We start from the raw sequence: 23,945 nt of genomic DNA, 5'->3' as shown, positions 1-23,945 counted from the left end.
AAAGTTTCTCACCATGAGGGAAATGAAATTCTGAGATGGGATTCCAGGAAGGGTGCTTCCACATCACTTCAGGACAGAACTTGGTAAGTTCTTGGAAGGAACTGCACAGTATCAGAAGAACAGATGCTAGCATTAAAGTCAACATTTCTGGTGTTCTGTGCTCAGTATAATTCTGTCTACAAATGGAACTGAAAGAAGGCTTCATCAGCACGTTTGCTGCATTGCCTTTATACATATACAATTAATTAAACCCATGCCTCAAAGCTTCTACTAATCTCCTGCAGGGACCAGGAAGAATTTTCCTTCTTCTGCATAACTTGGCTTTTGTTTTGGCTTTGCTTTATTCTTCCCCACTGCTCCCACTTCTGAAAGAGCAGATATTGACCACTGTAAGAATGGAGAAGGGAGGGTGATTTTGGCAGGGCAAGCTGCAGTTCCAGGTTTGCTGGGGAAGCTCTGAAATACTTGATCAGATTTCCTTGTTCCGGCACTTGAACTTCTGAACATCATAGACAAAAAAGGAATTTTTTCCTGCCAGGTCAGAATCAGTAGGCTTGTTCCTGCATGGGACAGGGATTACCACTGTTAATTTGCCAGTTTTCCAATTGCTTGTACATTCTTCAGTTTTTCTGTCACTACAGAATGTTTGAATGCTGGTTGCACTTTGATATTCCCTGGCATCTCCCTGGGCACCTTCTAGGGTCTGGTTTTTTGCCTTCTGCTGTAGTCTGCTGTTTCCTATGGGACATGCTGTGCCCTGTGCTGTGCAGAGGCACCTTTCCTGCTCGAGCATCACTGCCTGCTGACTTCAGGAGGCTGTTCATGATGGCCCAGGTGATCCTATGCTCTGCCTTGTTGTGCTTTTGTCTAATAAGCTGGAAATACAGACCTTGTTCTCCTTACATGCATCTAAACACAATGTACACATAAAGCCGATCTAGAGATTACTGAAAGCACAAGATGGATTTTTTCGTAACACTAAGGAAAAAAAATAATTGGTTAAATCAGGATAAGTATTATTTCATGTAACTTATTTTAAGTATTTTTACTTTCATTCAAAAATGTAAAGACACGACAAAGTGAGAAAAAGCTGAATAATGCTTTTCTTTCCTTCTGTATTTTTTTTCAGGCTCCATCTATGAAATGTTTGGAAATGAATGCTGCCTGTCAACAGGAGAAGTCATTAAAGTTATTGGCTTCAAAATTAATAAGCTCATAGCAAGTATCTGTGAGAATAATGAAGTCAGCCGATTTTCAGCCAAAGTGGAATTACCACTAAATTTTCCTGGTATAGTATTTCATGAATACATTTTTGAGGAATTATAACCCTGAGTAATCATCGTTGTTCGTTTTATCGATTTACTGTCTTGACTGATATTTGTTTGAGGTTACAACTCCACTGTCAAGGGTACAATTTTATCAGATGGCACAAGACACAACTAACTCATTTTTAAATTTCAATTCTTACAGTTCTTTTTCAAGTCTGGATAGAAATTAATAATGTTATAATGTTTGGTAGTAATGCTTTTCATACTTGAGGTCACTCAGTGTGAGAATTATTGAAAAAATGTTCTTTTCAGTTACTTACAACTTTGCCAAACTTTGTCTGAGCTGAAATCTTCCCTGCTGTATGCTCAAACCATAATTTATTTACTATTACTATACTTTTATTCTTTTATTTTGGATAAAAAATATTTTGAATGCTTCGTTACATTTTGGTTTTGGTTTAATGATTAATTTTAATTTTAGTGGCCAAAGTGGCTGCTCCATGCCTGCAAACATGATTAGAGGAAAATGGATGTGTTTTTCTGCTTAAAAACCACTTCACTTTTCTATAGAGATATCCCAAAATATCCATATTTTGGAGGATGGACTTGAAATCTGACATGTGGTACTGACTTGTTATTTGAAACATATCTTCCTCTATTCATGTTGCCTTGTGAGGGAGGGCTGGCCAAGTACTGTACCAGAGTACCTAGTTATCACATCATATTTATTCAGTTTTCAATTCTGCTCTCATCTCAATTCTTCTACTGTTAGAGCCCAGCTGTTTTACATAGGGAAGCGATTGGAGTGCAGAGGGAGAAGTACTGGACTGTGAGTATCCATGTGTGGGAAGTGTAGGAGGCAAACTAAATTTGGAAACTGATAGAAAAAGATTGGACCTTGGAGAAGGGCAGAAAGATGGAAACTTGATATGCAAAGATCAGGGACTGGAGGCAGTGGTGAAGGTGGTTACCAGCATCAGAGGAGGACTGCACTCACACAGAAATACAGATGCAGGGCATTTCTGGTGCTGGGAGCCTTGCAGGCAGCATAGGTAACGGGAGCCCCTGGCAAAGAGGAGATGAGTGGACTGGAAAACAGCACGAGGAAGCCAGTGGGATGTGGGAGGCAGCCTGTGGAGGTCTGGGAGAGAAGTTACAGGACACCTGCAGGTAGGAAACACTGGGACAGAGCACACACACTCAGCAGCCCTCGAGAGCCTGAGATCACACACAGGACTCACTTTGCCCAGCGGTCTAGCTAATGCAAAGAATGAGACTACAATTTTGTAGAAGAAAAAATAATGCAAACATTTAATTAACACTGTATTGTACTGCAAGTACATGCGTGGTGAAACTGATACTGCATGGGGAAACATAGTAGGGGTGTTTTCTAGTGTTTAACTTCGCAACCTCAGTGATGTTCTTCTAATGTGTTGCTGAACAAGTGAGACTGTGTGCACATGGGTATATAATACATGGCTTAGGTTATGCCACTGCCCAAACTGGTATGTACTTTTTCTGCAGAGGGAGAAAAAACATACTTCTTGAAGCAAATAAAATGTAAAAGTGCATGGGAATGCAATATTTCATCTGAACTCCACAGAAAAATATTTTCTGCTGTGCCTTCATTTTCCATCTCCAAAATACAGCTTTCTTTCTAAAATAGTTCTATATATAATTCTGTTTTTCTCAGTAGATCCTTAATTTACTTTTGTGTTTTTCGTTGAATCAGAATAATTTATATGACCACTTTTTAAAAGACTTTTTTGGAATGCCATTTTCAAGCACTTACAGGACCCAAATATAGTGATCAAAGACATTTTAATTATCTGTGGCTATCTGAAGTACTGCTGTACTGTGAACTCTCAAGGTATTTGGTATTTTTCTTGAAATCCAAGCTTCTTTGCTATTATTAAAATTTCTTCTATCTCTAAAATATATATACATATAGGAAGTCATATTCTAAATCTTGATTGGCAGATGAGTTTGAACATTTGAGTCTTAAAATATCCAATACAACTGAGTGAGAAAACTAATCCTACATTTATTAATGTTGAATCTCCTGATTTTTAGAACAGAATGACTTGTGATTTCAAGTGCTTGAACCTGGTGAATCTGGATTTGTTTGCATTCAAGTGATCTACTTGGCATTTGGATGCTGTTGCCCTGTTGAGCACATTTTCAAATTCAGTGTAATTACTACAATTTGCATGCATACTTATGAACTCTCCCAACCAGTGTTCTAGAAAACTGGGTTATTTCACTAGAAAAATAAATTCAGAATTCATTTTGCTGAAATTTGTCATTATTATCCTCCACATGACGGGTATTACTGAACCGCAGCACTGAAGAGGGGCATAATGACACTTCTTATTAGCCCAATAGGGAGTGCCGCTCTCTTGTTTCTCTCGGTATATGTACTCTTAAGCATTCAAGAGCTTTTTGTTATGATGTAAATTTGTCATTTGTCTAATTTAGTTCTTAGCTAAAGAATGATTCTGCTTTACGCAGTCAAGATGTCCTAGTCTATGCTTTTTCTTGACCTTTTTCCTTTTCACTTTATTACATTCACATGCTAAGCTCTGAATGAAACAGCGTTTCTGTCTTGACCCTGTCTCCAGAACAATGCACAGAACTGAATTGCAGATTATCTTTTTTATACTGCCATTGACTCGTTTCAGCAAAAATATCCGTGAGTCTCTAGGAGTCTGTCACTGTATTTACATAGTATGTATAGTGCTCTCTTGCCAGTGTTGATGCAAAGAAATCTTTTGCTTTGATGTTATTTTCCATTTTCTCTGTCATGAGTTCTCATTTGTATGTGATGGGCTCATGTATCCTTTCACTGTGTGCATACTGGCATAAGTAAGCAACTCTTCTATTCAGGTTACTCTGGGGGCAGCATCTCTGTGAGTGAAGAACTGGGCTCATTGGCTTTAAACGAGCCTTACTCTTTGTCTTTCTGAATGTATTTGCAGTCTACAGAATTCCTTTTTTCTGCTCTGGCAAATCAGATCCTTGATAAAGGCCTAATCCGCCCTTTGCATGAGAGAAACCGCTGCAACCGCAAGTTCACTATCTGTGTTATTTCATTTTATCCTCATTCTAATTTGTTCTTTTTCATGCCTCAGAGGGCCAGGCAATTCTTCCTATTCTCATACACTGGGTAAAAGAAAAGGAGCCTGGTGTTACTCTAGACACTTCAATGACTATATCTAACAGCATTTTGAACTACAGTTTTCACAAGTTAGCAGAGACAGGTAATTTGCACAACACCTGAACTGCATGCCGGCACAAATGTTTTCATTTTGTTCTGTTATATTCCTTATTCTGCAAAAATATTGCTGGGCTGTCCCCATTCTCAGGAGATCCTGATAGTTGCTGCTGCTCATTCCTACGTGGTCTGACAGACACGTAGCTGGGCACGACTGTCCCTTTGAGCTCTCAGCCTCTGTGAGCCACGAGGCAGGAGACTTGTCTGTGGCCACACAGCACACACATAGAGAAAGAGAGGTTAGGCACTATAAGGCTCATCTTGATGGGAGATGGTGGAGTGAGAGGAAAGATGGCCTTTGGGGCAGGATGGGAGAGGAGGATGCTGGAGCAGGAGAGGTAGCAGAGTGGGTGGTGGAGGTGAGGGAAAACAGGAACAGAAATCAAGCCAGCTCCAGAGAAGTTGGGAACTGAACTCTTCCCAGTCTTCTGCATTCCCTTGGGGAACAGAAACTGCTAGTCTGGGACAGAAGGTCTTTCTGCTATTTTTCCTTGAAGGCTACTTGCTTCTCTACTAGGTAAGCCTAACTACTGGTTTTCTGTTTTCTGTGGGGGGGGAAAAAAAAAAGAAAAAAAAAAAAGAAAAAGAAAGAATAGAAAGGATACTCCTTTCCTTCAGGACCCTAATTAAGACTGAAAATGGAGTCTATAAAGCTACAAGGAGGTACACTTTATCACTCTATAACGAGTAACAGAGAGCTGCATGTACTATTCTGTAAAAAGATGGTAAAAACATCCTTCTATCAAAACATGCTTTCCCACAGTACTAAATGGGTGATCCTTGGGCTATATTTTCTCTCCCACAACAGCAAAAATAATTTTTTTCAGATTCTCAGACACTCTCTGTCTACCAATGTGTATTTTAATGCTCAGAACTTTTCTTGAAAATGATGGGCTGATTAGATTTGAGGCTTATTATGGCTATGCAAGCACTTCACCTAGTGAAATTCCACTAAGTGCAGAGGATCCATGGAGGGTGACAATGGTCATACATTCCTGTAGTTACAATGTATTTGTAGTTATTCTTGTCTCTATCTGTAATTTTCCCCAAAACTCTTTGGTATCAGTGCACTTTGGTTATAGACTAGATTACATTTAGAAAGTAGATCTGTAAGAGCAATAATGCCAGCTCTCGATAAACCAGCTGGACTTTTTTCCAGGATTGCTATTTCCATCTGTCTTTTCCCCCAACAGTCCACTAAGCTCTCTTAGGAAAGTCTAAGTGAATTTGATTCAGTTATTTTATCATTTATGAAAAAGTACAAAAATATTTTTGTTTGACCTCAAAATGTCCAAACTTCGGCATTTCAAACTTACCATATGTCTCCTACTCTGGAGATTTTCTTTCTGTCTTAGGTTTGGAAAACATTTGGTTTTGTAATTTGATTCATAATGATTTTAATAAGGTTACAAATGGTTCCAGATAACGTTGTTTGGGTTTTGTGGATTTTTTTTTTTTTTTAATACATATCATAGCAAGGAGAACTTTTATGAGGAGATACCATGGCAGATTATGGTACTTACATAGGAAACATTGTGCCTTTCACACATCATACCAAAATAACGTTTTATATGTTCACCTCTTTTCTATAGAGAGAGAAACATATGGAACTTTACATACTCATAAGCATAAACAGGTGGCTATTAGGTGCCTCTGCTTCATAGGTCTCACCAATACAGAAGCTAAGCATGCAAGGCCACATGGCTCTTTAGTTGGCTATGCAAGTATTCTGTTACCAAAATTAAGAAAGCCACCAGAATGGAAGGTGAAGATTTTTCTGTTCCCAACCCTGACAAAGTCAGTCTGCCTGGGCCTGAGGGGATAATCAGTTGTCTAGTTTTGTATGAGATCTGGTAATTATACTTCCATATGAAACCTGCTTTTCAAGCCAGGATGCTCATCAGTTTGCTGCTGAAATAGCTGGCTTCCAAATAGCTCTATAGTCCAAGCAAAATTAGTAGAGTCTGAGTCTGCTGTCAAACACATAGAGAAGAATGTTTCTCATACCTGTACATTGCCAAATATTTTCAACTGGGAATGGGTTTTTAACATAGTTTATGAAGGCTTTTTAATGCAATTCTAGAGGTTTTCTAGGGGCAATATGTGTGCTCCTATATCTCAGATGGGTAAACATAGTTGTTGCCTTTGGGATACATCATATATACTTTGAATACATTTTTTACTGAAGAATATTCCTATTTGCTTTCTTCCAGCACTGCCAGGAGACAATGCCCATCTTGTGCTTGTAAAGCATGACACTGGAACACTGTTTGGGGGATGCTATCTTTTCCACAATTCAATTTGTCATCGGTGCCTTGTCACTGTGATATTTTCTAAATGTTGATGAACCAGTTTGTCCTGATCTGCACTGACAGCTCCAGTAGTGATTAGGACTGGGGTACCTAACTTGCTTGATAATACTTGTGTTAAAAACGGCTGTGAGAAACATTAAAGATATCAGTGAGAAAGAAAAATATGTTAAAGTTTTACTTTGTACTTGTGCAGCTACATTCATGGATGTGGCTTCCTTGCAGCCCAGAAAAAGACCTGAAGGCTTTCCCATAGTGCTGCAGTGAGGACATGTATGTAGAGGTTGTATTTGCACAAGGGTCCTAATTTCACACAGGAAAAGCTAACTGTCATATAGACAATTTTAAGGGCACAGAATTGCAGAAAGCAGTTACATAGCTACAACTAGTGACTATGTCTGCAGTAGATCAAATAGGCTATTGCTGTTTAGGCTGCTGACAAGTCCTCAGAGCTGTTAGTTGCCACAGATCCTAGTGGTCTCATGGGATACCTAGAACCAAACATGCTTAATCTGGTGATAAATTCAGTTAGAAGGTACTCAACAGACAGAATCTTGGTGACAGCTCCTTTAACGAGAAGGGTGCTAAAGCTATGAAGTCCAAGTAGTGGGTTTTGTTACAGTGAAACAAGAATCACAGCAATTCTGTGGCCAAAAAAAAAAAAAAAAGAAAGGCTGTTGTGGCATGAGGGAATAGTTTGATATACCCTTTTTAAAGAATACAAGCTTAAGAAGCCCCTGAGTCCATGCAGGCCCCTCAGTTATGCTGATTCTGGTCAGTAGGTGAAACTCTGGGAAAAGGCATGGGAGAAAGTAAGAAATTTGGAGGCTGTTTTTAACTGAAGTCATCCCCCAATCTAATTTGTTAAATAATCACACTATTAGAGAAGGTCTAGAGAAGGGAGTGAGTGTCTTCCCAACATCCAGCAGGAACTGTGTTCTGTCAGCATCCCAGCTTGCTGAGACCCAGGTATCTATCTGCTGGGGCATCCTGACATTTTCCCACACTCTGGTTCCCACGAGAAGGGAATCATAGCCAGTGTGGACCCAGTTCCCATGCTAGACAATGGGCAGCAGGTGGATGGGACACTTAAACCCTTGTAGACATGGCAGAAATCACTTGCGAGATGTGGAGCTGTCATGAAAGAGTCTCCAGTGTTGACAAGCAGCAATCCTTGAATCCCCATCCCATGCTCTGTAACTGCCAAGGCGGGAATATTCCTTTACCACAAAGACACAGTGTCCTCTGGGAGGTCCAGAGGAGACAAAAACATGGAACACCGCGGGGCTATAGGTTTTATGCTAGTTGGCTTTGGGGGAAGGAAGGAGAAAGGGCACTGCACCTCCAGGGCTGCTTTGTTACTGTAGCTGTAGCTACCAGTTAATTTGTATGAGTGCCCTAGCTTGCAAACTTGGCCTAGGAACAACCTCTGTGTTCAGTTATATTCACTCAGAAGAGAGCCTTAGTCGATGCCTGTCCCAGGAAGCTGCAATGTAATTCCACGAGGCAGCATTCCCGCTGTCTCTCCTGGGGAATAAGACAGATGAATCACACAGTTCAGCTAAACTCTGCTGCTTAGTCCTCTAAACCATCCACTTCATCTTCCTTTGTAAAAACATTCACACAAATGTAGAAGTGTACACATTTTTCTTGCGATGTAGACTCCTAATGAGACAGCTCCAAGAGGCATGATTAACATGAAATAATAATGTCCCTAGGGGACAGGGAAGCTCAGATGCAGCTTCTGCCTTGCAGTACTTCAGTACTTTAATTGCCTTGTGATGGCCACAGTGCTCCAGCACCCAAAATTTTAATTACTGCATCTGTATATCAGATATGCTAAAATAAATTTCCTTTGCTCATTCTTATCTGTAGGTGCTACCTTTTAATTTGTGATGTGTCTTCAAACATACTTGGTCCAGGAATCCCCAATTTGCATGTGGAAGAATAGGCAGTACTGATGTTTAGGCAGAGCCTTATCCTGCATTTCACTGATCACATTAGTGTTGCTCTCCCTCATACCATGTCTGCATTTATTTCTTAAATTCTTATCTGTGTTGTCAGGAAACCATCCTTTAAGACAATTTTTCTTTTTTTCTGTGACAAAGAAAAATTTTTATCATGTATGTAAAACTATTGGATGTCAGATATCAGATGCAGAATAGAAAGGGCTAATTCCAGCTGCCTATACTTTGTATCATATAGTTTATATTATCTTTATAGAGTTCCATTTCTAGCAACCAAATATCAGCTATGAATCATTTCATGTGCTTTGTTCCCCATTTTTATTACTTTCACAGTCTAAAATTTGGCATGGCTTGCTTTGTGTATTTCCCTTTTTATAACACAAGTTTTCTGCTCTTAGGGCTGTATAAGATTGTGGCAGATAAAACTCCATATGTCAGCATTGAAGAAATTACAAGAAAAGTCTCAATTGGACCAACAAGATTTGGCCATCCATGTTTCTACAGCTCTGAGGATATAAAATTGGCAAACTTGACTATCAAACACGGTGAACAGATCACTTTCAGCTCAGTGGAAGAAGTCAATGGAACGATGGCTGTGAACTGTGGCTTGGTCAGAAATAATCAGTCTCATTCCTTTACTTTGCCTCTTTCACAAGAAGGAAAATTCTACGAGTGTGAAGATGACCAGATATACACCCTAAAAGAGATTGCAGAATGGAAAATCCCTAAGTGCAGAAACCGGATTGTCAAACTTTCCAATACTTTACAAACGTGGGACTCCTCTAATCCACTTCCAGAGAATTTTGACGGTTGCCTGATTCTCACACCTGTCTATGAAGTGCAGGCAGTCATGAAATGTAAGTAGGAATCAAAGTCAATGTTCTGTGCATCTCGATATAGCAATGTTCCCTTAAATACACGAAATTTGCTTAAAATAAGCAATTTGGTCAAGAATTTGCCACTGATGTTAGTTTCAAGATCAAGAAAAATAAAAATAATATTGCCTTTTTTGTTGCTTTATCAGCGGTTAATTCAGATAGTTACCTTGCATTTCTTTCTGTTGCCATTTTATTAATCACTACAATTAAATCATCATTGCAAACCAAAATACATTGTGTAGTGAAAAAGTGGAACTTAGGAATTCTTTTCAGTTCTCAGATTTTCTTTCTCTGTGTCTCAGACATTGGCCATGGAGAAGCCACTTATCATTTATGGTTATGGCTAGGAGGTACAGAAAGAATATAGATAGGCATGCTATAATACACTCTACCATTTTTCAGAATGAGAATACTGCAGAAAGCAAAACCATATTATTTTACTCTATTGCAGAAAAAAATATCAATAGAATATAAACAGAAAAGACCGATGGACAGTTTCTGAAACCATTCTGAGGAAATAGGAAGATATTAGAAAACCAGTATATTTAAAAGCTGTGATTATGTTATGAATTTTTATTAAAAAATATATATATATAATTTGTCCATGGCACACTGTCAGTGTTCTAGTTGTTCCACAAAACCATTGAAACTGCCGGGTTCTATTCTTACCATTGCCTATATCTATGCCTTACTTTAAATCTGTTAGTGAAATTAGTCATGGGAATAAAATTATAAGGTGTGCGAGGGTATAAGCACACAGTGAAATGCTCCTGAGTTATGGTGACTTGAATAGCCCAGCTGCAGTAACGATCCATGTGTGAATACATAGTGTACCCTCTCTGAACTGAGACAGAGATACCTACCTAAGCAAAAAAACAACTTAAGCTAAAATGTTTGACCTTGCTTGAGGACAATCCAGGCAGTAGATGGGAACTTGCTGCAATTCCAACTCATTGATGCACTCATCCTGGTAAAGTTTGCAGGATAGGAGTCTGGCTTTTTGCTGCCTGTTCCGTTTACAAGGATCAAAACAGTGAGATCCATAGCAATGAAATCCTAACAATAATATGTCATTCATGGGGATATTAAGGAGGAAATCTTTTCACGATGGAGTTTTTTCTGATGAATGATGTAAATAAATGAATGAAAGAGAAAGAAATAAAAGTGGGCAGAGACTGTTAGCAGAATATACTACAGTTGTTAAATGCTTATCATGAGAGATTCAGCTGTGCTTGCACTGTGATTTGATCTGTGACTTTGGAAAGTATATCTTCATGAGATAAAATACTTTGTTTTCTACAACTCTAGCTAGATCCAGAAATCTAGCCCATCTCCTGAAGCTGGATTCACCTAGATGTATTCCTATACCCACTTAGATATACCTGCAGAATCAATAAGAATTTAATGTTTATAAAAAGCTTTCAGAAGATTCAGAAAGGTTTGGTATTCACTTGTCTTCCAATCAGACATTACAGTGAGAGTTACCTTTGTTGATATTATTTCAGGCCTGTTTTTTTTTTTCATAGCATCCATAACATTTAAGAAACATTAAATTTGTCCTAAATAACTATTTAATACAAACTTGAAAAGTAGGCTTCATGGTGCATGATTAACTACTTTCTTGTGGACCATGAAAAATGAATTTTCACCATTTTTAGAAGAACTATAAATAGACAAAAGATAAAGTATGAGAAATGCTATCCACAATTCAAGAAAAAAGATTCCTGATAAGAGGAATAGCAGATTACATTTTCAGAAGCTGTGGGCAGGAATTTGCTATACTTCTCATTCTTAATAATGAACAAATTTCGTGTGTGGAAGTCCCCCAGTTGCTCATAGAAAACTTTCATTTTCTCTAGTCATCCCTCCTTCTTTGACCTTACCTTGTGGTTCTTAAGATGCTTGTCACCTAAAGGTGTCAATGTGACAAAAGCAGAGTTGGAATAAACAGATCCTGAATCACTGTCATAAAACACATCTGATACCAACTTTTGAGTGTAATATACTGGTATGTCCTGCTATGAGGAAGTGTGAAGCCGGGATATACTATCTTGTGTGCAAGTCTATGCAGAATAACTCTTACTGAAAAGAGTCATTAAATATTATTTGCTTGTTAAATTTTACTGCCCTGGTCAGTGATCTGTGGTGTCACTGATCTGGAGCCAAATTCTTAAACAAGCCTTAAATGTGTAGTCAGCTTTGTGCTTGGAAGTTTTGAGTCCAAAATTTTGCAAGTTCAGTTGTGATAAAAGAGGAGTTGTTCCCTGTCAGACTGTTAAATGAAATGGCTCCGTTCTGATAGTGAATAGAACCAAATGCAGCAGAAAAAGATGCAAGAGTTCCACAGAGGACTATTCCAGTAGAAATTTATTCATTCATTAACAATAAATTTAGACTTTGTTATAGAAAGCTTTTGCCTTTTTTTCGAAGTCCTATTATTTTCTAATAATTATAGATGTTTTCATTATTCTTATAGATATCAAAATATGATATTTCTCCCAGACTGGCCACAGCAACAATATGTGTTAATGAGTTCGAATTTTATTTATTCATTAAAAGTGTTTCTCCACCCATTTCTTTGGAGAAACTGTAAGTTACTATGAAATAAAATAATAGAAACACTTCTTGTACTCAAGAAAAAGAGTTTAATAAGATAAACAGATGGCGTTGTGAAAATAAAAATAGTGAACTACATTTCTTTTCCCTTCCCTTTTTATTAAACTTTTGCTCTCTTCCACACCTTGTTCTCATCTCCTCTTGTTTCTCTCTTTGTGAGGTCTCTTGTGTATCTGATAGCCATACATCTCATACATACAGTTAGACCTTGGCTGACCCTATTAATAGTGAATGTTAACATATAGAGATGCACACCTCAGGGAAGGTACTTTTAGTATCTGGTGAACAGGACATGTACATTTCATTCCAATGTCATTTTGAAACCAAAAATCAATGTGTTTCTTTTCCTTTTCAGTTCGAAAGGACATAGTTCATATCCTCTCAGATCTAGATGTCGAGGTCAAGGATGTAACAGACTGTTATGATATTAGCTCTTTCCTTCAACCACTGTCTTTGGAAGATGTATTTGAGAGAACAAGCAAAGAATTTCCTATGGTTGCTGAGATAATGGAAGGGCCTTCAGGAGGTCAAAAACCTTATAACTTATTGTACACGGGAAAAGAGATCATCATCTACAAAAAGTACCAGGCAACAAGAGTCCTAGCCTCTGAAATCAGAAGTGATTCCCCCAAAAGACATTTTTTAATCCCCATAAACTACAAAGGAAAGTTCAAGAGAAGACCTCGGGAGTTTCCAACTGCCTATGACTTAGACATAGCAAGAAGTGAAAAGGAGCAGCTTCATGTTGTAGCAACTAAAGCCTTTGATTCCCCTCATAAAGAGCTTTTTCCTGTTTCAGTTGGAGACCAGTTTCTAGTTCAGCAATGCCAGACTAGTGAAATTCTCTATGAGGGAAGAAAGAAAGTCATAGATGTTTTAGCCTGTGAACAAATACTAAGTGATACATATAAGAAAGTACTCCTCCCTATGTACATGGAAGGTGGCTTTGTGGAAGTGATTCACGACAAGAAACAGTACCAACTTTCTGAGATTTGCAAAGAATTTCATTTGCCTTTTAATGTCAAAGTGTCCGTGAGGGACCTTTCTGTTGAGGAAGATGTCTTGGCTGCTGTGCCTGGTCTACAGTTCGAAGAAGAAATCACAGACTCTTATTTGCTGATCAGTAGCACCAGCAGTCCAGTGGAGAGCTGGGAGATTCCTGTGTATCGCTTAAACATGTTGGTCCATTTGCTCAGTAAAGATATCCAGACGGTTGTACCTCCTGTGACTAAGACAACAGTGGAAGAGATCAGCGAAGAGCAATATTATATGGTACGAAGATATGAAAACCAAACCCTTAATCCACCACCCAGGCCTCCCAAAAAGCCAACACTTGCACCAAACCCTAGTTTCGCAGTACCTAAGCAAGGTGTGTCTGATGTACTACAGGCTCCACAGGTAAGGTATCGCACTTCGTCTTTGAATCTCTTACAATCACAGGTCACGTTCTGTCGGTTTATAGTCTCCATTTCACTGGTGTATACTTATGGCATGTACACAGATGGTTCTGAGTTCCCTGTAATAGGCAAATTAGCCATTAGAGACAACAATGGCTAAAATCTCCAGTGTGTGTTAATTGAGCCATGAAAAACAATGAAACCATGCCAACTTCACAGCAGAAAGCTTGACCGTATAATTTTGCATGGATAATCCTTTACTGCACCAACACAAAAGTGAACGGAGAGACTTGAAGTGGCTGTATTTAAATCTTTATTAAGGGGAAGCATATGTTTTAATGATGTAAAGATAATTTTGCTCAGCTGGAAATGACACAATTAAATTCACAGAAAGTCAGGTTGTGTAGATATTTTTGACTGAGTGTTTTTTGCACTTACACAAGTGGTAAATAGATTTGAAACAAAAAGGGCAGCCATTTTAGAATAGCACTTGATGTTAAGAAGGAAGTGCCCCTTCCAGGACAATTTTCTTCATGGCAAACCTAAGACAATGCATTTGTTCATTAGCTTTTGTATTCGGTCTGGATAAGATGGAGTTAATTTTCTTCACGGCAGCCTGTAAGATATTGTGTTTTGGATTTCTGACTAAAACAGCATCAGTAATATAACAGTGTTTTGGCTACTGGGGAGCAGTGCACCCACAGTGTCAAGGCCTTCTCTTTTTCCCAGGCTGCCCCCCTCCCAGCAAGTAGGCTAGGGGTTGGCAGGAGCTTGGGACGGGACACAGATGGGACAGTTGACCCCAACTGACCAAAGGGGTATTCCATGGCATATAATGACATGCTCAGCAATAAAAACTGAAGGGGTAGTTGGTCTGGGAAGGCAGCCATAGCTCAGAGACTGGCTGGACATCAGTCTGCTTGTGGGAGGTAGTGAGCAACTGCCTTTGTATCACTGGTGGTGTTTTTCTTTGTTTGTTTGTTTGTTCTTTGGTTTTCACTTTCTTTAACTTATTAAAGTGTCTTTGTCTCAACACATGAGTTTTCTTGCTTTTGCTCTTACTGTTCCCTCTCATGATGAGATCATTATCCTGATGTGAGGGAGGAGTGAGCAAGGAGCTGGGTGGGTGCTTAGCTGCTGGCTGGGATCAACTTACCACAATTCTCTTCCATTGAAAGAGTTGAAGAAAGTCACTTTGTTGGACTTTAACAAAACAGACTGTCCGGGAGGTATTTAACTTAGGTTGCAGTTGCTCTCATGTGCAAATACAAATTCCCTACAGATGAAGAACGAAAAACATTGGAAAAACTTTCAGGCCTCTGCATTGTGATTGTGCAGCATTTTAAATGCAATGATATAACTCATTGAATTATATTTCGGGGTGGGTAGGGGAAAGTTATTTTTGTGTTGCTATCAAATTAAGGTCTGATTGTAGCCACCCTGGACGGAGAGCCTTTGTGAGTACCTCTCCTTGCCTGCTGGAGGTGTTTCTCCCCTCAGTGCCAATTCCAAGACCACACACAGGTTCACAGCTCCACTTAGGTTCTGGGAGACGGTTACAACAGACCAAAGGAGAAGTGAATAGGTAAAACGAGTCCCTCAGATAAGTGTAATACAGCAAAAAAGCTGTGTCATTTTCTTCTGTCTTTACTTGTACTACAGAAACATATTTTCTGCTAGTTTGTACAGCGATCATTCTAGCAGCTTAAATAAGCCATCCTGTTAGGAGATACATGGATCTAACAGGGAAGCCATCAGCCTGGTACTGGCTTGGCGTCCAGAACAGGGGAAGAATTCTCTAAAGTTGTGTTTCTGGTAAACCCATACCATTATTAGGAGGACTTAGACCTCCTGCAGTTGCTGATGGCTGTGTGTGGATGGCATTAGGTAGATGTTGATTGTAGACTGGACTCACACAGAAGATAATATTTTCCTGAAGTGAGGAGAGAGCAATAAACCCAGGAGAGGGATGAGCTGAGGTTCCTTTGCACATTCATGTGAGAGTGACCTTTGACTGTAGCTGTCCAGACAAACGAACTCATTTAAGCAGACTGTTCCAGAGGACATTTTTTGTCACATGCTTGTTATAAATAAATAATAAACTGCAGTCAGGATGCTTGGAGTTATGCAGATTCATAAATCTCCCTCCCTGGAAAGGTGAAACAAGTAGAGATCCCTTATTCATAAGATGAAGCATCCTGAGCTGCAACATAACAGGTTTAAAGTGGCACAGAATGCATTATCTCTTGTATCCCAAGCACCACAAATCCTCTGAGAGGACATGGATCGTAGCAGACAGGCTCTGCCAGTGGCGGCATGGGGCAGACTGCATTTTCTTCTACATGTATCAAGGATGTCTGAGGGTTCAGAAAGTTGGAGATTATGCCAAACTGATAAATGGCCCTCTTTGCATACTTTGTGACTATGCATAGACTTATTTGCATAAATAACAGACGAACGTCCCAATGAGCTGAACTTAAACCTGACAAGGTGGCAGCCTGGAATAAGCTTTAGTGCTGCATGAATTGCCATGGTACTCCTGCAGGCAGCTCCCTGCCTGCTCTTGAGGGACCTCTGAATGCTTGCTGGAGGGTGGTGAATGGTTTCCTTGCCCACTAGCTGGGAAGCTCTGCTTGGCTTGGTGCTCCAGGATTAAATACTGCTGCTACATGAGTCCACAGAGGACTAAAATCCGGCTGTTTTATGCCAATACCTGAGGACGCTCTGCAAGGGTGGGTCACCTCTAGCTACGGCTTGTGTTTTGATCGTCTCTTAGCTCACAGCAAGGCTGTGAGAGCAGAGAGGCTCCAGCTGTCTCCGCCTGCTGTTCCCTGACCTTGGTAAAGGAACGCTAGGGCCAGGAGCAGGACTATACAGTTTCACTGTATTTTGGTCATGTTAGCGTCCTGGTTTTGTTAAAAAGAAGTTTCTCTTTTAGTGATTTTTTTCCCTGTCAGCTAAAGTCTTCTTACTAACTGCAGTTTTCCTGAAAGTTAGGTACATGTTTTGGTAGACATAGCAATGGAATGCAAGGTCATTGATAATGATGCATCCCGTGAGATGTGCAGGCAGGCGGTGAACTGAAAATTGACCAACTAAAGTATTCCATCCCATTCACGTCATACTTCATATAAAAGTGGGAGATCACGAGGATCTCGTCCCTTTTCCTTATGGCCGACATCAGGAGAGGACCTTGTGAGTTGTCCCTGCGAACTGAGGCCCAGTGACAGACTGAATCCAGCTCCGGTTGGCTGCAGAGTCCAGTCCAGGACTTCGGGTGCCGGGCATGGGGTGTGGCACAGAGCAGTTGCCGGGACTTTCAAGATTGGTTTTGTATATTTTGTATTATTTTCTCTATTTCTATTAGTAGTATTAGTAAAACATTTTTAATTTTTCCAACTCTCTTCTCTCTGTCCTTCTTTCCCTCCCAATCGCCTGTCCTTAGTGGGAAGCGGGGAGAGGGAGGGGCTAAGGGAGGAAGAGCGGGAAGAGAGGGTTAACAATACATCTGCCACGGTTTTATTGTCACCCCGCAATCAAACCACGACAGTTAGTCATTGAATGGTATGAGATTAGCAGCCAGTATGGACTGGAGCCTCGGATGAGAGCGAGAACTGCCTCTGCTTGTGTGCAAGGTGCAATGCTGCAGAGACGTGGATGTTTGAACAGTTCAGCAAAGTCCAGAGACAACAGATGAATTCTCAAACATAATATAGCTGCATTAACCGAGCACTCTGCCGAGTCTCTTCACAGGGCTAATTGAGTTGGCTTGGCTCCTGCTGACACAGCTTTCAATTCCAGAGCCTGGAGATCTCTCCTCTCCCCTCCACAGCACAGAGCAGACTTGCCATTTCCCTCTCATCTGATCATTTCATTTGGATAAGAAACATCCAGACCACGTATGTTTGCAATTTTGTATTATGTGATAATTGAATAAACAAAGACAAACCCCAAGAAAATATATGCAAACTAAACAAATGAAGCAAAATAGCAAGTATGGAATGATGAAATTAATCTCATACTTCAGATATCAGGCTTCTATGTGATATCAATGTAAAATATCTAATAACCAATATCACCTCTACTCACAAGCACCCTCAACTAACAGTGATAACAAAACAATGATTGTACCCTTTGTCCAGTGGTAGAACATAAGATACAAGCAGTCATTTACAAGAAATCCATATTTTCCTCCCTGGAATCATTGGAATAAAGTCCTCAGTGGGGCTCTAACTGCCATGTTGAATTAAAAAGTTTAAGGCATTCATTTTCTTATTTGTGAGCTTAGCTAGAAAATGAGAATGACCTAATAAAACCCTAGAAGTTAATGCTACTGATTTGAGAACGGAGCACCTCACTCTCTTGCCAAGTTGTTCCTGGAGAGAAATTCCAGTGGGAGGAACCAGTCAGGACCTCACCTTCTTGAAATTAAAATTAATTTGAAAAGAACAAGCCACATGTGCCTGTTCTCTGCATAGTTAGATCTACCACAGTGAATACAACAAACCAAGTTTTAACTTGGTAACTCCAGAGTAAGGTTTCAGTTGGGATCCTGAACAAAAGAGACTTGAAAATTGTTTCCTAAAATTTCCTTAGGCTTTTTACCTGCTACCTATCATTTCTTTCCCTTCAAGGGGATTCAAGCAGCAACAGTTTTCTAGCTTTCAGCGGTCTGCTTAGGCATGTATCTAGCCTGAGCAACAGTAGAATCAGTAAAATACTCAACAGCTTCAAGTTAGGTTCACTGCTAAATACCTTTGTGAATGTGGAACTGGAAAAGTCAGTCACAGGCAGTGATCTGCTTGGCTCTTGTAAGAAAGCTGAGAGAATTCCAGCTGGGGAAACTGGAATTCAATAAAATAGTAAGTATCAGGGCATGATAGTTTCTCATAATTCTGTGCTAAGGTCGATTATCCTTCAAAAAGTCATTATGGTGTTACGATATCAGGAACTTTCTTGCCTTCTCGCTTTTTATTTCAAAATTAAAATGAAAGAAAAATTATCACTTCCATCTGGCTTCGCAGTTCTCCAAACTAAGCTATCGAAATCTGCCATTAACATATTTATCGCATCTGTCTTCACAGCAAAATGAAGACTTATCTGGAACTAAATTGATAAGACATAAGCTACATTTTTCAGCAAATGAGTTTTCCTGCAGTACCTCCTTTCTTTCCTCCTAACTATTTCTTTTCTGCTTCCAGAGCATTTTTCATGTTTTTAGGGCCTTTATAGAGTATATTTAACACAAATTCTGCTGTGTAGCAAGAAACTAACCTTCCCAAATAAATATGAATTAGAAAACACATGCAGGACAGCCAGGAAGGAATAGGTAAGACTTCAGGAATTAATAATCTTTTGCACTGGAAATGAGGGAGGAAACTGTGGTTCATTAGCAGATGCAAAAATGTGTATATGCAAATGTCAGAGAGAGGGCTTTCAGCATTGTAGCTGTGCTTCTTCTTCCTCTCTTTGTCCTCACTAAAGAAGAGGTTTCCCTCTCCCTGGAGTCTCACCTTCCACCCTCCTCCCTCTCCTTCCCCACATCCCATATGCTCTTTCTCCCTTGTCACTTTCCAATGGCTTTCTAAATCCCTAATGCGAAGGCTGGAAGCATAGCCCCTACATCTTAATGACCACTCCATGTTGTCATTGTGGTGAAGTTCTTGAAGTCTCTCAAAATCCCATCTCTATTGCAACCTCTCCCAGTAAGTCAGGCCCCAAAGCCCACCCACTCCTTTGGGCTGCAGTTTATCGCTCTTCCGAGCACCACATCCACACCATGCGACAGGGTTCTTTTCCTCCTACCATCCATCCTTGCCACATGTGCCTGATTTCCCCCAGACCCACTTATCTCAGGTTCTCCAGCACTACGCTTGTCGTGTGCCCTTCAGCCTCCCTTGACTTATATGACCTTGGTTCCCCAGTCCTTTCTCCTACTTTCAGACAGGCTTGTGTTTTCATCTTCCTTGTTTCTTCCCAGCACATCTCCTAATTGCTCTTCTCTCATGCAGTGAGCTGAACCCAAGGGCACAGGCATTATTCGGTAGGAGTTACAGGGACATCCCAAGTTACACATGGGTTTTGGTCTCCTTCCCTAGCAGCACCTGTTCAAAACCTCAGCAAAGCATCAATCTTCAGCTACGTTTTTAGCACCAAAACTGGAGCAGCCTGTAGGTGCTGACAAGTGTCAAGCCATTTAATTCTCTTGTATGCTGGACAGCCCAAGCTGAATGACTTTGTATTGGTACTCTGTTGCAGAGATCCCTATAGCTATGTCCATACCTGGGGGCGCATGACCATTTTTCTGCATTCTGATAACATGCTGGGTTGAAGCCTGCATGTGTAACATCCCGCCTCATGTCGTGGACTTTTGAGCAAAAGAAACAAAGCAATGCTGTCTGGAGAAGCACTCTAATTGAGATGATGGGAGTCCAGGACTGCTGGGTCTGTATGAACCAAGAGGAACAAGTTAGAGGAGTAGGAAACCCTAAAGCTCCAGCTAATAAATGACTGCAGTTATCCTTCTACTCTCAGCATAGAGACCTGGCATTAAGGCCTCTTTCTCTTTTAAAAAATACTAACAGCTTAAAATTTCCACAGAGAAATATCAAGTCTGTAGTAGGCACTTACTGTGGATTGATGTTACTCTCAAAACCAAAAATACAGTGGGGAAGATAGCAATGAGCCTGCCAGAAGGACAAGCAGTAGATAATTGCCTGAAAAACTAACAGGGCAATCTGAGGTGTAAGTCTCATTGCAGAAACCCATTACTGCTACAGGAAATGCTGATATAGTACATGAAATTAAGGAAGGTACAGATGAACATTTGGATATGCTGACTGACGAAAATGCCAACTGGTTAAAAGCAAATTGCTTAATTTAGAGCTACAAATGAATTACTTGGAGAACAAAGAGAAAAGAAATATCAAAATAAAGAGGATGCCCAGAAGAAATAAAAAATTGGACCACATGAAAATATGGAAGCCTTGATAAGAAGAAGGAAAATCCTGCACAGACAGTTTTAGCCAAAAGCCATTGATGTCAGTGAGGTGAGAATTGGCTGGCACATTTTTTTCTCTTTTGCAGAAAGCACAAAACATAACAAAACACATAACATAACAAAATCACATAATTATGTATAATTATGAAGCAGGAGAAAAAACTAAAAAAGATAAGTCCGAAATTCTAGGAAGCACTGCAGCAGAATAACTCTCCAAAAATATAATCTTGGGTAATCTGAATTATTTTTTTTTCAGCTGGGATTCCAAGCAGCCTGACTTCCAACAAGGTTATTCTCCAGGCTGCATGCTATCATTTACCCTTCTTCTCATGGCAAGAGAGCTGGAAAATTAAGTTTGTGAATACCTGGTTATTTAAGTGCTACCTGTTATGGCCTATATCTTGGTCTGTTTGGAAGTCACCAAAGAGTTTTCCAGTTTAAACTGACCAGAGATAACCTGCACCACAATGAACTTCCAGCAGGAAACACAGTCCCCGTTTTCCTGCAATGCTTGTCAGCTCCCAGGGCTTCCGCAGAACCATCTGCTGGAATGCCACCCCTGCTTAGACACCTTCAGGAACTTTTCTGGGCTCTGAAAGCCAACTAGCATGAGGTAGCTGATGTCTCTGTTAGTAACCCTTTCCGTCTCCTTATTTGTGGGGCTGCTTGCAAACTGCATACTGGGAGTGGGCCCTGGGGTGCTCTAACGCCCAGATCATGCCCAGGGACTGTTTGGGAAAGTACTAGATTGCACAGGTTAAAACTTAGTCCAGAGATCTTTAGAGGTGCCATGTAGTCAACTGTGTTGACATAGCCTCTGCTAAAAAAGATAAAAAAGGAAGATGCTCATCAGAGACAGTAAAGTATTCCATGCAGTCAATGTAAAAGAAAGCCCTGATATTTCCCATTTATATTATGCCTTCGTTCACGAAATTCAATCTTTGGCAGTACTGTCAGAGCCAGGCATCCTAGAGCTGAAAACATTCCAGAAGGTTGGGATTATGCTTTGAAATTTATTGCCCCATGAAATGAAATGAGAAAGTTGCTGTCAAATCCCAAAGGACCTGTAGGCACAACTCCCATTCTCCAGAGAGTCCTTGCAGTGAGGAATTGAGTGATTGTCAGGAAACAGATAGTGCTGTGGGGACACTAGTCAAATCCATTAAAACTCATAAAGGCAGTCTGAGTCATGGACTTTCCCTCTCTGCTTTTTCAGTGGGTTATTCCATAGACATGAAATAAAAAATATGGTGATAAATTAATTGTGAGATATATTAATAATTGTACAAAGGAGAATTATTATATGAGGGAGCTTTTAAGGGTTAAAAACCAATGTATTTAATACCTGTACTAAGAAAATTATTTTCCCTTCTTAATAGATAGAGGTGTATAATTTATACTGAACTTTGTCAAGGTATTTAACAGCATTATGTTCATGTTCTACTTTAGGACATGAAATAATTTTACTGGTAAATATTTTAAACGGAATTATGCTCTGATGTGGTCCATATTCTCCTCCCACGAGTTTGGGGTTTTTTTTGTTTGTTTGTTTGTTTTTGGTTTTGTTTTTGTTTTTTTTTACAGAAAGTAACAGGGAACTTGAGGAGGCACAGGGTGTTCTATTCTGTTGTGATTCCTATGGTGCCATTGGAAAATCATAGCAATGACCCCAGGCTTGAAATGACTATAGGCAGTCTCTTAGTGTCTTGTATCAATGGTCCACCTGAAATAGTGTAACGGAGTCTTAGTAGAGTATCACTTGATAGAAATCACTGGAGAAAAAAAAGGAAAAGAAAGAAGCTTCTTTGGTAGTTTGGCATGCTACGCACCACCCTGATGGACAACATGGTGACTAAAGACCGCTTAGACTCTGCAGTAAATGGGACTCTAGATTAGCTAGACTTGAAATCTGATTCATAAAGCAGGGTAAAACTATTCCCAAAGCATCACATTTTATTTTAAATTTAAGACTCTTTGGAAAAGTAAATAATATTTTATGTGTGAAATGAAGAAACTGTATCTGGAAGCTATTTTCCCAATCCGTCTGTTTTGCATAAGTGGTATATGCATGTTCTGTAGTATTAATGAGGAAAAGAGTGACTGAGTTCACTTGTGAATTGCTCTCATTTGAAGAGAGATGTGCCAAGAAACTGAACAGCAACTCCACAAGAAAATGCTGGCCATGCAAGGAGCGGGGTTTGCAGGCGCGTAGTTGGTCTGGTTTACATTCCCACTTCTGTCACATGCTGCTTTGGTGACACCAGACAAATCACATAAGCATTATTGCTTCAAGATACATGAAGAAACTGCGGGGTGTGAAGTGAGAGTGTGGATTTACAGCTCATTAGTTACTTTATATGGATGCTTAAATCTCAGGTAAATGCAAGATATATTGCCTCACTTTCAGTGAGGGTCAGAACTACCTCACATTTACTCTGGAGAAATAACCACACAGACAGTTGCCATGGAGTAGTTAATGAGCTGTAAATCCACTCTCATTTACTTGGTGGCAACTTGTTCATGTAGCTGTCTCTTCTGTCTATGAAATGGGACACAATTCTTCATTTTCCCATCCTCGATATTTATACAGACAAGCATCAGTTTTGCATGTATGCAGTATTGTGCATTGGCTACTGCAGCAGGAACAACAGTAACAACATAAAAATAATAACAATGAGATTAGTACATTTTAACCTTGCTTAAAATTTTCAACTGAATGTTAATTTACAGAAGAGGTGAAAAAAAGCAAGTGACTCTTGTCTAGGACAGCTGGATTCTGAAATGTGAATAGTTGAAAGAGGAAGGCACAAGAAAAAAGAGATGTGTGAACTTGTCCCATTTAACATTGCAAAGTGTTAACCTTGAGGCTCACTAACACTTTTGTAAGCTTGATCTCTTGTTAACCACTTTGCAGTTTAGTCTTATAGTAGACATCAGCCTTTGTGCTCACCTTCTGCAACTGCTGTGGTATATCCAGCGCCTTAAGCCTTGCCTTCACCTGGTGGCTTACAGAAGGTAGAAGTTAGTTTCAAGACAGGAAGTGTTATGGATGAAAACTCAGATGGTTCTCAGCATGCCTCCATAAATTTCCCTGGTTTGTGGGACTTTGACAGATAATAACATTAAACTAAAAGTTGCATGTTAAAGGTTAGTTTGTGCAAGCATGCAAGGTGTCAGTAAGGGAAAAAAATGAGAACCCCCCCCCCCCCCGCTACAATATGAGTTATGTATATTTT

General features: G+C 39.9%; 1 protein-coding gene across 1 annotated transcript in view; it reads left to right on the top strand.

Moving 5' to 3' along the window:
• The window catches only part of THEMIS (thymocyte selection associated), a 74,853-nt gene that overhangs the window by 14,065 nt on the left and 36,843 nt on the right, over positions 1-23,945 (top strand). The window contains exons 2-4 of the mRNA XM_065632298.1: positions 1,130-1,288; positions 9,217-9,675; positions 12,668-13,710. Of these exons, the coding sequence (XP_065488370.1) occupies positions 1,130-1,288; positions 9,217-9,675; positions 12,668-13,710 (1,661 nt within the window). The remainder of the gene's footprint in view (positions 1-1,129; positions 1,289-9,216; positions 9,676-12,667; positions 13,711-23,945) is intronic.

The sequence above is a fragment of the Caloenas nicobarica genome, chromosome 3 (assembly GCF_036013445.1).
Source record: "Caloenas nicobarica isolate bCalNic1 chromosome 3, bCalNic1.hap1, whole genome shotgun sequence".
Lineage (NCBI taxonomy): Eukaryota > Metazoa > Chordata > Aves > Columbiformes > Columbidae > Caloenas > Caloenas nicobarica.
Note: the sequence above shows the minus strand (reverse complement) of the source record. Positions and strands in the feature narration are given on the sequence as shown.